The sequence below is a fragment of the Chiloscyllium plagiosum genome, unplaced genomic scaffold, assembly GCF_037043375.1.
Source record: "Chiloscyllium plagiosum isolate Xiang-an unplaced genomic scaffold, Cpla_swu_hap1 HiC_scaffold_7, whole genome shotgun sequence".
Classification (NCBI taxonomy): domain Eukaryota; kingdom Metazoa; phylum Chordata; class Chondrichthyes; order Orectolobiformes; family Hemiscylliidae; genus Chiloscyllium; species Chiloscyllium plagiosum.
The window spans coordinates 117836313-117850529 of NW_028270145.1; the positions used below are offsets into that span (position 1 = coordinate 117836313).

The 14217-nt window shown below is 54.7% G+C and overlaps 1 protein-coding gene across 1 annotated transcript in view; it reads left to right on the plus strand.

Annotated features, from left to right (window-relative positions):
• The window catches only part of tns1b (tensin 1b), an 816333-nt gene that overhangs the window by 748410 nt on the left and 53706 nt on the right, over positions 1–14217 (plus strand). Inside the window, exon 30 of the mRNA XM_087988578.1 lies at positions 4916–4984. Coding sequence (XP_087844704.1) covers positions 4916–4984 — 69 coding nt within the window. The remainder of the gene's footprint in view (positions 1–4915; positions 4985–14217) is intronic.

Consider the following 14217-nt stretch of genomic DNA (forward strand, 5'->3'; position numbering starts at 1 on the left):
AGACAGCATACTGAACCTCAGAGACAGCGACTGAACCTCAGAGACAGCGTACTGAACCTCAGGGACAGCGTACTGAACCTCAGGGACAGCGTACTGAACCTCAGAGACAGTGTACTGAACCTCAGGGACAGTGTACTGTACCTCAGAGACAGCGTACTGAACCTCAGAGACAGCGTACTGAACCTCAGGGACACCGTACTGAAGCTCAGGGACAGTGTACTGAAGCTCAGGGACAGTGTACTGAACGTCAGGGACAGCGGACTGAAGCTCAGGGACAGTGTACTGAACCTCAGAGACAGTGTACTGAACCTCAGAGACAGTGTACTGAAGCTCAGGGACAGCGTAATGAAGCTCAGGGACAGCGTACTGAAGCTCAGAGACAGTGTACTGAACCTCAGAGACAGTGTACTGAAGCTCAGGGACAGCGTACTGAAGCTCAGAGACAGTATACTGAACCTCAGGGACAGCGTACTGAAGCTCAGAGACAGCGTACTGAACCTCAGGGACAGCGTACTGAACCTCAGAGACAGTGTACTGAACCTCAGGGACAGTGTACTGAACCTCAGAGACAGTGTACCGAACCTCAGGGACAGTGTACTGTACCTCAGAGACAGTGTACTGAACCTCAGAGACAGCGTACTGAACCTCAGAGACAGTGTACTGAACCTCAGGGACAGTGTACTGAACCTCAGAGACAGTGTACCGAACCTCAGGGACAGTGTACTGTACCTCAGAGACAGTGTACTGAACCTCAGAGACAGTGTACCGAACCTCAGGGACAGTGTACTGTACCTCAGAGACAGCGTACTGAACCTCAGAGACAGCGACTGAACCTCAGAGACAGCGTACTGAACCTCAGGGACAGCGTACTGAACCTCAGAGACAGCGTACTGAACCTCAGAGACAGCGTACTGAACCTCAGAGACAGCGTACTGAACCTCAGGGACACCGTACTGAAGCTCAGGGACAGCGTAATGAAGCTCAGGGACAGCGTACTGAAGCTCAGAGACAGTATACTGAACCTCAGGGACAGTGTACTGAAGCTCAGGGACAGTGTACTGTACCTCAGAGACAGCGTACTGAACCTCAGAGACAGCGTACTGAACCTCAGAGACAGTGTACTGAACCTCAGAGACAGTGTACTGTACCTCAGAGACAGCATACTGAACCTCAGAGACAGCGACTGAACCTCAGAGACAGCGTACTGAACCTCAGGGACAGCGTACTGAACCTCAGAGACAGTGTACTGAACCTCAGGGACAGTGTACTGTACCTCAGAGACAGCGTACTGAACCTCAGAGACAGCGTACTGAACCTCAGAGACAGTGTACTGAAGCTCGGGGACAGTGTACTGAAGCTCAGGGACAGTGTACTGAACGTCAGGGACAGCGTACTGAACCTCAGAGACAGCGTACTGAACCTCAGAGACAGTGTACTGAACCTCAGGGACAGTGTACTGTACCTCAGAGACAGCATACTGAACCTCAGAGACAGCGACTGAACCTCAGAGACAGCGTACTGAACCTCAGGGACAGCGTACTGAACCTCAGAGACAGTGTACTGAACCTCAGGGACAGTGTACTGTACCTCAGAGACAGCGTACTGAACCTCAGAGACAGCGTACTGAACCTCAGGGACAGTGTACTGAAGCTCAGGGACAGTGTACTGAAGCTCAGGGACAGTGTACTGAACGTCAGGGACAGCGGACTGAACCTCAGAGACAGTGTACTGAACCTCAGAGACAGTGTACTGAACCTCAGAGACAGCGTACTGAAGCTCAGAGACAGTATACTGAAGCTCCGGGACAGTATTCAGAACCTCAGAGACAGCGTACTGAACCTCAGGGACAGCGTACAGAACCTCAGGGACAGCATACTCAAGCTCAGGGACAGCGTACTGCAGCTCAGGGACAGCGTACTGAAGCTCAGAGACAGTATACTGAACCTCAGGGGCAGTGTACTGAAGCTCAGGGACAGCGTGCTGAAACTCAGGGACAGCGTACTGAACCTCAGGGACAGCGTACTGAACCTCAGGGACAGTGTACTGAACCTCAGGGACAGCGTACTGGACCTCAGGGGCAGCGTACTGTAGCTCAGAGACAGTGTACTGAAGCTCAGGGATAGTGTACTGAAGGTCACGGACAGCGTACTGAACCTCAGGGACAGCTTACTGAAGCTCAGTGATAGTGTACTGACGGTCAGGGACAGCGTACTGAACCTTAGGGACAGCATTCTGAAGCTCAGGGACAGTGTACTGCACCTCAGGGACAGTGTACTGCACCTCAGGGACAGTGTACTGAAACTCAGGGACAGTGTATTGAAGGTGCTAACAGCGTACTGAACCTCAGGGACAGTGTACTGAAGCTCAGAGACAGCATGCTGAAGCTCAGGGACAGCGTACTGAACGTCAGAGACAGTGTACTGAAGCTCAGGGACAGTGTACTGAAGCTCAGGGACAGTGTACTGAAGGTCACGGACAGCGTACTGAACCTCAGGGACAGCGTACTGAACCAAAGAGACAGTATACTGAACCTCAGGGACAGCGTACTGAACCTCAGAGACAGTGTACTGAAGGTCAGGGACTGCGTACTGTAGATCTGGGACTGCGTACTGAAGCACAGGGACAGTGTACTGAAGCTCAGGGACTGCGTACTGTAGATCAGGGACTGCGTACTAAACCTTAGAGACAAAGTACTGAAGGTCAGGGACAGTGTACTGAAGCTCAGGGACTGCGTACTGAACCTTAGAGACAAAGTACTGAAGCTCAGGGACAGTGTACTGAACCTCAGGGACAGCGTACTGAACCTCAGGGACAGTGTACTGAACCTCAGGGACAGCGTACTGGACCTCAGGGGCAGCGTACTGTAGCTCAGAGACAGTGTACTGAAGCTCAGGGATAGTGTACTGAAGGTCACGGACAACGTACTGAACCTCAGGGACAGCGTACTGAAGCTCAGCGATAGTGTACTGACGGTCAGGGACAGCGTACTGAACCTTAGGGACAGCATTCTGAAGCTCAGGGACAGTGTACTGCACCTCAGGGACAGTGTACTGCACCTCAGGGACAGTGTACTGAAACTCAGGGACAGTGTATTGAAGGTGCTAACAGCGTACTGAACCTCAGGGACAGCGTACTGAAGCTCAGGGACAGTGTACTGAAGGTCACGGACAGCGTACTGAACCTCAGGGACAGCGTACTGAACCACAGAGACAGTATACTGAACCTCAGGGACAGTGTACTGAAGCTCAGAGACAGCATGCTGAAGCTCAGGGACAGCGTAGTGAAGCTCAGGGACAGCATACTGAACCTCAGAGACAGTGTACTGAAGCTCAGGGACAGTGTACTGAAGGTCACGGACAGCGTACTGAACCTCAGGGACAGCGTACTGAACCACAGAGACAGTATACTGAACCTCAGAGACAGTGTACTGAACCTCAGGGACAGTGTACTGAACCTCAGGGACAGTATACTGAAGCTCAGGGACAGTATACTGAAGTTCAGGGACTGCATACTGAACCTCATTGACCGTGTACTGAAGGTCAGGGACAACGTACTGAACCTCAGGGACAGCGTACTGAAGCTCAGGGACAGTGTACTGAAGCTCAGGGACAGCGTACAGAACCTCAGGGACAGCATTCTGAACCTCAGGGACAGCCTTCAGAACCTCAGGGACAGTGTACTGAACCTCAGGGACTGCGTACTGAACCTCAGGGACTGCGTACGGAAGCTCAGAGACAGCGTCCTGAATGTCTGGGACAGTGTACTGAAACTCAGGGACAGTGTACTGAAGGTCAGGGACAGTGTACTGAAGCTCAGGGACAGCGTTCTGAAGCTCAGGGACAGCGTTCTGAAGCTCAGGGACAGCGTACTGAAGCTCAGGGACAGCGTACTGAAGCTCAGGGACAGTGGACTGAAGCTCAGGGACAGTGTACGGAAGGTCAGGGACAGTGTACTGAAGCTCAGGGACAGTGTACCGAACCTCAGGAACAACGTGCGGAACCTCAGGGACTGCGTACTGAACCTCAGGGACAGCGTACTGAAGCTCAGGGACAGCGTACTGAACCTCAGGGACAGTGTACTGAAACTCAGGGACAGTGTACTGAACCTCAGGGATTGCGTACTGTAGGTCAGGGACTGCGTACTGAAGGTCAGGGACAGTGTACTGAAGGTCAGGGTCAGTGTACTGAAGCTCAGGGACTGCGTACTGAAGCTCAGGGACTGCGTACTGAAGCTCAGGGACAGTGTACTGAAGGTCAGGGACAGTGTACTGAAGCTCAAGGACAGCGTACTGTACGTCAGGGACAGCATGTGGAACCTCAGAAACAGCGTGCAGAACCTCAGGGACAGCGTACTGAAGTTTAGGAACTATGTACTGAACCTCAAAGACAGTGCACTGAACCTCAGGGACTGCGTACTGAAGTTCAGGCACTGCGTACTGAAGCTCACAGACAGTGTACTGAACCTCAGGGACAATGTACTGAACCTCAGGGACTGCGTACTGAACCTTAGAGACAAGGTACTGAAGGTCAGGGACAGCGTACTGAACCTCAGGGACAGTGTACTGAACCTCAGGGACAGCGTACTGAACCTCAGGGACAGCGTTCTGAACCTCAGGGACAGTGTACTGAAGCTCAGGGACAGCGTACTGAAGGTCAGGGACAGTGTACTGAAGCTCAGGGACTGCGTACTGTAGATCAGGGACTGCGTACTGAAGCTCAGGGACAGTGTACTGAAGCTCAGGGACTGCGTACTGTAGATCAGGGACTGCGTACTAAACCTTAGAGACAAAGTACTGAAGCTCAGGGACAGTGTACTGATGGGCAGTGTAATGAAGGTACACTGTTTTAGGGAGGGTCACTCTGCCTGGCCTTCCCTCACTGATTCCCGCATTTCATTATACTGTGTTTTGTTCCAGGCTTTTTTTCCGCCGTCACTATCCAATCAGCAGCGTTACATTCTGTGACCTCGACCCTCAAGAAAGAAGGTAAATGCTTCCCCCCTTGTCCCCGTGTGTGAGTACATGCTTCCTCGTGTATCCTCGTGTGTGAGTACATGCTTCCCCGTGTGTCCCTGTGTGTGAGTACACGCTTCCTCGTGTATCCTCGTGTGTGAGTACATGCTTCCCCGTGTGTCCCTGTGTGTGAGTACACGCTTCCTCGTGTATCCTCGTGTGTGAGTACATGCTTCCCCGTGTGTCCCTGTGTGTGAGTACACGCTTCCCCGTGTGTCCCTGTGTGTGAGTACATGCTTCCCCGTGTGTCCCTGTGTGTGAGTACACGCTTTCTCGTATATCCCCGTGTGTGAGTACACGCTTCCTCGTATATCCCCGTGTGTGAGTACACGCTTCCTCGTATGTCCCCGTGTGTGAGTACACGCTTCCTCGTATGTCCCTGTGTGTGAGTACACGCTTCCTCGTATATCCCCGTGTGTGAGTACACGCTTCCTCGTGTATCCCCGTGTGTGAGTACACGCTTCCTCGTATATCCCCGTGTGTGAGTACACGCTTCCTCGTATGTCCCTGTGTGTGAGTACACGCTTCCTCGTATATCCCCGTGTGTGAGTACACGCTTCCTCGTATATCCCCGTGTGAGTACACGCTTCCTCGTATATCCCCGTGTGTGAGTACACGCTTCCTCGTATATCCCCGTGTGAGTACACGCTTCCTCGTATATCCCCGTGTGTGAGTACACGCTTCCTCGTATATCCCCGTGTGAGTACATGCTTCCCCGTGTGTCCCTGTGTGTGAGTACATGCTTCACCGTGTGTCCCTGTGTGTGAGTACACGCTTCCTCGTATGTCCCTGTGTGTGAGTACATGCTTCCCCGTATGTCCCTGTGTGTGAGTACATGCTTCCTCGTATGTCCCTGTGTGTGAGTACATGCTTCCCCGTATGTCCCTGTGTGTGAATACATGCTTCCCCGTGTGTGAGTACACACTTCCCCGTGTGTCCCTGTGTGTGAGTACATGCTTCTCCATGTGTCCCTGTGTGTGAGTACACGCTTCCTCGTATGTCCCCGTGTGTGAGTACACGCTTCCTCGTATATCCCCGTGTGTGAGTACACGCTTCCTCGTATGTCCCTGTGTGTGAATACATGCTTCCTCGTGTGTCCCCATGTGTGAGTACACACTTCCCCGTGTGTCCCTGTGTGTGAGTACATGCTTCTCCATGTGTCCCCGTGTGTGTGTACACACTTCCTCGTATGTCCCCGTGTGTGAGTACATGCTTCCCCGTATGTCCCCGTGTATGAGTACACGCTTCCCCGTCTGTCCCTGTGTGTGTGTACACGCTTCCTCGTGTGTCCCCATGTGTGAGTACACGCTTCCCCTGTGTGTCCCGTGTGTGAGTACACGCTTCCCCTGTTTGTCCCTGTGTGTGAGTACACGTTTCTCCATGTGTCCCCGTGTGTGTGTACACACTTCCTCGTATGTCCCCGTGTGTGAGTACATGCTTCCCCGTTTGTGAGTACACGCTTCCCCGTCTGTCCCTGTGTGAGTACACGCTTCCTCGTGTGTCCCCGTGTGTGAGTACACGCTTCCCCTGTATGTCCCGTGTGTGAGTACATGCTTCCTCGTGTGTCCCCGTGAGTACACGCTTCCCTGTGTGTGAGTACATGCTTCCCCGTGTGTTCCCGTGTGCGAGTACACGCTTCTCCGTGTGAATCTGTGTGAGTATACGCTTCCCTGTGTGTGATTAAATGCTCCCCCGTCTGTCCCCGTGTGTGAGTACACGCTTCCCCTTGTGTCCCCGTGTGAGTACACACTTCTTCATGTGTCCCTGAGTGTGAATACACGCTTCACCGTGAGTGAGTACATGCTTCACCGTGTATCCTGTGTGTGAGTACACACTTCCCCATGCGTACCTGTGTATGAGTACACGCTTCCTCATGTGTACCCGTGTGTGAGTACAAGCTTACCTTCTGTCCCCGTGTGTGAGTACATGCTTCCCTGTATGTCCCCATGTGTGAGAACACGCTTCCCCATGTGTCCCTGTGTATGAGTGCGTGCTTTTCCGTGTCCCTGTTACACACAGAACACATACACATACTCATCCTTCACTTCCACACTCTCTCACTCCCTCACTCCCACACTCTCTCACTCCCAAACTCTCTCACTCCCACACTCTCTCACTCCCACACTCTCTCACTCCCACACTCTCTCACTCCCACACACTCTCACTCCCACATATTCTCACTCCCACACTCTCTCACTCCCACACTCTCACACTCTCTCACACCCACACTCTCTCACTCCCACACTCTCTCACTCCCACACTCTCTCACTCCCACACTCTCTCACTCCCACATATTCTCACTCCCACACTCTCTCACTCCCTCACTCCCACACTCTCTCACTCCCACACTCTCTCACTCCCACACTCTCTCACTCCCACTCACTCTCACTCCCACATATTCTCACTCCCACACTCTCTCACTCCCTCACTCACTCCCACACTCTCTCACTCCCACACTCTCACACTCTCTCACTCCCACACTCTCCCTCCAACAGTCTCTCACTCCCACTCATTCTCACTCCCACACTCTCCCACTCCCACACTGTCCCTCCCACAGTCTCTCACTCCCACTCACTCTCACTCCCACATATTCTCACTCCCACACTCTCTCACTCCCACACTCTCACACTCTCACACTCCCACACGCTCTCACTCCCACACGCTCTCACTCCCACACGCTCTCACTCCAACACTCTCTCACTCCCACACTCTCCCACTCCCACACTGTCCCTCCCACAGTCTCTCACTCCCACTCACTCTCACTCCCACATATTCTCACTCCCACACTCTCTCACTCCCACACTCTCACACTCTCTCACTCCCACACGCTCTCACTCCCACACGCTCTCACTCCCACACGCTCTCACTCCAACACTCTCTCACTCCCACACTCTCTCACTCCCACTCTCTCACTCCCACTCTCTCACTCCCACACTCTCTCACTCCCAGAGTCTCTCACTCCCACACGCTCTCACTCCCACACTCCCTCACTCCCACAGTCTCTCACTCCCACACTCCCTCACTCCCACACTCTCTCACTCCCACACTCTCCCACTCCCACACTCTCTCACTCCCACACTCTCTCACTCCCACACTCTCACACGCTCTCACTCCCACACGCTCTCACTCCCACACTCTCTCACTCCCACACTCTCTCACTCCCACACTCTCTCACTCCCACACTCTCTCACTCCCACACACTCTCACTCCCACACACTCTCACTCCCACGCTCCCTCACTCCCACAGTCTCTCACTCCCACAGTCTCTCACTCCCACAGTCTCTCACTCCCACACTCTCACACTCCAACACTCTCTCACTCCCACACACTCTCACTCCCACACACTCTCACCCCCACACTCTCTCACCCCCACACTCTCTCACTCCCACACTCTCTCACTCCCACACTCTCTCACTCCCACACTTTCTCACTCCCACACTCTCTCACTCCCACACTTACTCACTCCCACACACTCTCACTCCCACACTCTCTCACTCCCACACTCTCTCACTCCCACACTCTCTCACTCCCACACTCTCTCACTCCCACACTTTCTCACTCCCACAGACTCTCACTCCCACACACTCTCACTCCCACTCCCAAACTCTCTCACTCCCACACTCTCTCACTCCCACGCTCTCACACGCTCTCACTCCCACATGCTCTCACTCCCACACTCCCTCACTCCCACACTCTCTCACTCCCACACTCTCTCACTCCCACACACTCTCACTCCCACGCTCCCTCACTCCCACAGTCTCTCACTCCCACAGTCTCTCACTCCCACACTCTCTCACTCCCACACTCTCACACTCCCACACTCTCTCGCCCCCACACACGCTCACTCCCACACACTCTCACTCCCACACTCTCTCACTCCCACACTCTCTCACTCCCAAACTCTCTCACTCCCACAGTCTCTCACTCCCACACTCTCTCACTCCCACACTCTCTCACTCCCACACTTTCTCACTCCCACACATTCTCACTCCCACACTCTCTCACTCCCACACTCTCTCATTCCCACACTCTCTCACTCCCACACTCTCTCACTCCCACACTGTCCCTCCCACAGTCTCTCACTGCCACTCACTCTCACTCCCACATATTCTCACTCCCACTCTCTCACTCCCTCACTCACTCCCACACTCTCTCACTCCCAGAGTCTCTCACTCCCACACGCTCTCACTCCCACACGCTCTCACTCCCACACGCTCTCACTCCCACACTCTCTCACTCCCACACTCTCTCACTCCCACACTCTCTCACTCCCACAGTCTCTCACTCCCACAGTCTCTAAGTCCCACAGTCTCTCTCTCCCACACTCTCTCATTCCCACCCTCTCTCACTCCCACACTCTCTCACTCCCACATTCTCTCATTCCCACTCTCACGCACTCACGCTCTCACACTCTCACACTCTCTCACTCCCACACTCTCTCACTCCCACACTCTCTCCCACTCCCACACTCTCCCACTCCCACACTCTCTCACTCCCACACTCTCACACGCTCTCACTCCCACACGCTCTCACTCCCACACTCTCTCACTCCCACACTCTCTCACTCCCACACTCTCTCACTCCCTCACTCACTCCCACACTCTCTCACTCCCACACTCTCACACTCTCTCACTCCCACACTCTCCCTCCAACAGTCTCTCACTTCCACTCATTCTCACTCCCTCACTCTCTCACTCTCTCACTCCCACACTCTCTCACTCCCACACTCTCTCACTCCCACACTCTCTCACTCCCACACACTCTCACTCCCACACACTCTCACTCCCACGCTCCCTCACTCCCACAGTCTCTCACTCCCACACTCTCTCACTCCCACAGTCTCTCACTCCCACACGCTCTCACTCCCACACGCTCTCACTCCCACACGCTCTCACTCCAACACTCTCTCACTCCCACACTCTCTCACTCCCACTCTCTCATTCCCACTCTCTCACTCCCACTCTCTCACTCCCACACTCTCTCACTCCCACTCTCTCACTCCCACTCTCTCACTCCCACACTCTCTCACTCCCAGAGTCTCTCACTCCCACACGCTCTCACTCCCACACTCCCTCACTCCCACAGTCTCTCACTCCCACAGTCTCTAACTCCCACAGTCTCTCTCTCCCACACTCTCTCATTCCCACACTCCCTCACTCCCACACTCTCTCACTCCCACACTCTCCCACTCCCACACTCTCTCACTCCCACACTCTCTCACTCCCACACTCTCACACGCTCTCACTCCCACACGCTCTCACTCCCACACTCTCTCACTCCCACACTCTCTCACTCCCACACTCTCTCACTCCCACACTCTCTCACTCCCACACACTCTCACTCCCACACACTCTCACTCCCACGCTCCCTCACTCCCACAGTCTCTCACTCCCACAGTCTCTCACTCCCACACTCTCACACTCCAACACTCTCTCACTCCCACACACTCTCACTCCCACACACTCTCACCCCCACACTCTCTCACCCCCACACTCTCTCACTCCCACACTCTCTCACTCCCACACTCTCTCACTCCCACACTTTCTCACTCCCACACTCTCTCACTCCCACACTTACTCACTCCCAAACACTCTCACTCCCACACTCTCTCACTCCCACACTCTCTCACTCCCATACTTTCTCACTCCCACAGACTCTCACTCCCACACACTCTCACTCCCACTCCCAAACTCTCTCACTCCCACACTCTCTCACTCCCACACTCTCACACGCTCTCACTCCCACATGCTCTCACTCCCACACTCCCTCACTCCCACACTCTCTCACTCCCACACTCTCTCACTCCCACACACTCTCACTCCCACGCTCCCTCACTCCCACAGTCTCTCACTCCCACAGTCTCTCACTCCCACACTCTCTCACTCCCACACTCTCACACTCCCACACTCTCTCGCTCCCACACACTCTCACTCCCACACTCTCTCACTCCCACACTCTCTCACTCCCATACTTTCTCACTCCCACAGACTCACTCCCACACACTCTCACTCCCACTCCCAAACTCTCTCACTCCCACACTCTCTCACTCCCACACTCTCACACGCTCTCACTCCCACATGCTCTCACTCCCACACTCCCTCACTCCCACACTCTCTCACTCCCACACTCTCTCACTCCCACACACTCTCACTCCCACGCTCCCTCACTCCCACAGTCTCTCACTCCCACAGTCTCTCACTCCCACACTCTCTCACTCGCACACTCTCTCACTCCCACACTCTCTCACTCCCACAGTCTCTCACTCCCACACTCTCTCACTCCCACACTCTCTCACTCCCACACTTTCTCACTCCCACACACTCTCACTCCCACACTCTCTCACTCCCACACTCTCTCATTCCCACACTCTCTCACTCCCACACTCTCTCACTCCCACACTGTCCCTCCCACAGTCTCTCACTGCCACTCACTCTCACTCCCACATATTCTCACTCCCACACTCTCTCACTCCCTCACTCACTCCCACACTCTCTCACTCCCACACTCTCTCACTCTCTCACTCCCACACTCTCCCACTCCCACACTGTCCCTCCCAGAGTCTCTCACTCCCACTCACTCTCACTCCCACATATTCTCACTCCCACACTCTCTCACTCCCTCACTCACTCCCACACTCTCTCACTCCCACACTCTCACACTCTCTCACTCCCAGAGTCTCTCACTCCCACACGCTCTCACTCCCACACGCTCTTACTCCCACACTCTCTCACTCCCACACTCTCTCACTCCCACACTCCCTCACTCCCACACTCTCTCACTCCCAGTCTCTCACTCCCACAGTCTCTCACTCCCACAGTCTCTAAGTCCCACAGTCTCTCTCTCCCACACTCTCTCATTCCCACACTCTCTCACTCCCACACTCTCTCACTCCCACATTCTCTCATTCCCACTCTCACGCACTCACGCTCTCACACTCTCACACTCTCTCACTCCCACACTCTCTCACTCCCACACTCTCTCCCACTCCCACACTCTCCCACTCCCACACTCTCTCACTCCCACACTCTCACACGCTCTCACTCCCACACGCTCTCACTCCCACACTCTCTCACTCATACACTCTCTCACTCCCACACTCTCTCACTCCCACACACTCTCACTCCCACACACTCTCACTCCCACGCTCCCTCACTCCCACAGTCTCTCACTCCCACAGTCTCTCACTCCCACAGTCTCTCACTCCCACACTCTCACACTCCCACACTCTCTCACTCCCACACACTCTCACTCCCATACACTCTCACTCCCACACTCTCTCACTCCCACACTCTCTCACTCCCACAGTCTCTAACTCCCACACACTCTCACTCCCACACACTCTCACTCCCACGCTCCCTCACTCCCACAGTCTCTCACTCCCACAGTCTCTCACTCCCACAGTCTCTCACTCCCACACTCTCACACTCCCACACTCTCTCACTCCCACACACTCTCACTACCATACACTCTCACTCCCACACACTCTCACTCCCACAGTCTCTCACTCCCACACTCTCTCACTCCCACAGTCTCTCACTCCCACACTCTCACACTCCCACACTCTCTCACTCCCACACACTCTCACTCCCACACACTCTCACTCCCACGCTCCCTCACTCCCACAGTCTCTCACTCCCACAGTCTCTCACTCCCACAGTCTCTCACTCCCACACTCTCACACTCCCACACTCTCTCACTCCCACACACTCTCACTCCCATACACTCTCACTCCCACACACTCTCACTCCCACAGTCTCTCACTCCCACACTCTCTCACTCCCACACACTCTCACTCCCACCGTCTCTCACTCCCACACACTCTCACTCCCACGCTCCCTCACTCCCACAGTCTCTCACTCCCACAGTCTCTCACTCCCACAGTCTCTCACTCCCACACTCTCACACTCCCACACTCTCTCACTCCCACACACTCTCACTCCCATACACTCTCACTCCCACACTCTCTCACTCCCACACACTCTCACTCCCACAGTCTCTCACTCCCACACTCTCTCACTCCCACACACTCTCACTCCCACCGTCTCTCACTCCCACACACTCTCACTCCCACACTCTCTCACTCCCACCGTCTCTCACTCCCACACACTCTCACTCCCACACACTCTCACTCCCACTCCCAAACTCTCTCACTCCCACACTCTCTCACTCCCACACTCTCACACGCTCTCACTCCCACACGCTCTCACTCCCACACTCTCTCACTCCCACACACTCTCACTCCCACGCTCCCTCACTCCCACAGTCTCTCACTCCCACAGTCTCTCACTCCCACACTCTCTCACTCCCACACTCTCACACTCCCACACTCTCTCGCTCCCACACACTCTCACTCCCACACACTCTCACTCCCACACTCTCTCACTCCCACACTCTCTCACTCCCACACTCTCTCACTCCCACAGTCTCTCACTCCCACAGTCTCTCACTCCCACACTCTCTCACTCCCACACTCTCTCACTCCCACACACTCTCACTCCCACACTCTCTCACTCCCACAGTCTCTCACTCCCACACTCTCTCACACCCACAGACTCTCACTCCCACACACTCTCACTCCCACTCCCAAACTCTCTCACTCCCACTCTCTTACTCCCACTCTCTCACACGCTCTCTCTCCCACAGTCTCTCACTCCCACACTCTCTCACTCCCACACACTCTCACTCCCACCGTCTCTCACTCCCACACACTCTCACTCCCACACTCTCTCACTCCCACCGTCTCTCACTCCCACACACTCTCACTCCCACACACTCTCACTCCCACTCCCAAACTCTCTCACTCCCACACTCTCTCACTCCCACACTCTCACACGCTCTCACTCCCACACGCTCTCACTCCCACACTCTCTCACTCCCACACACTCTCACTCCCACGCTCCCTCACTCCCACAGTGTCTCACTCCCACAGTCTCTCACTCCCACACTCTCTCACTCCCACACTCTCACACTCCCACACTCTCTCGCTCCCACACACTCTCACTCCCACACACTCTCACTCCCACACTCTCTCACTCCCACACACTCTCACTCCCACACACTCTCACTCCCACTCCCAAACTCTCTCACTCCCACACTCTCTCACTCCCACACTCTCACACGCTCTCACTCCCACACGCTCTCACTCCCACACTCTCTCACTCCCACACACTCTCACTCCCACGCTCCCTCACTCCCACAGTCTCTCA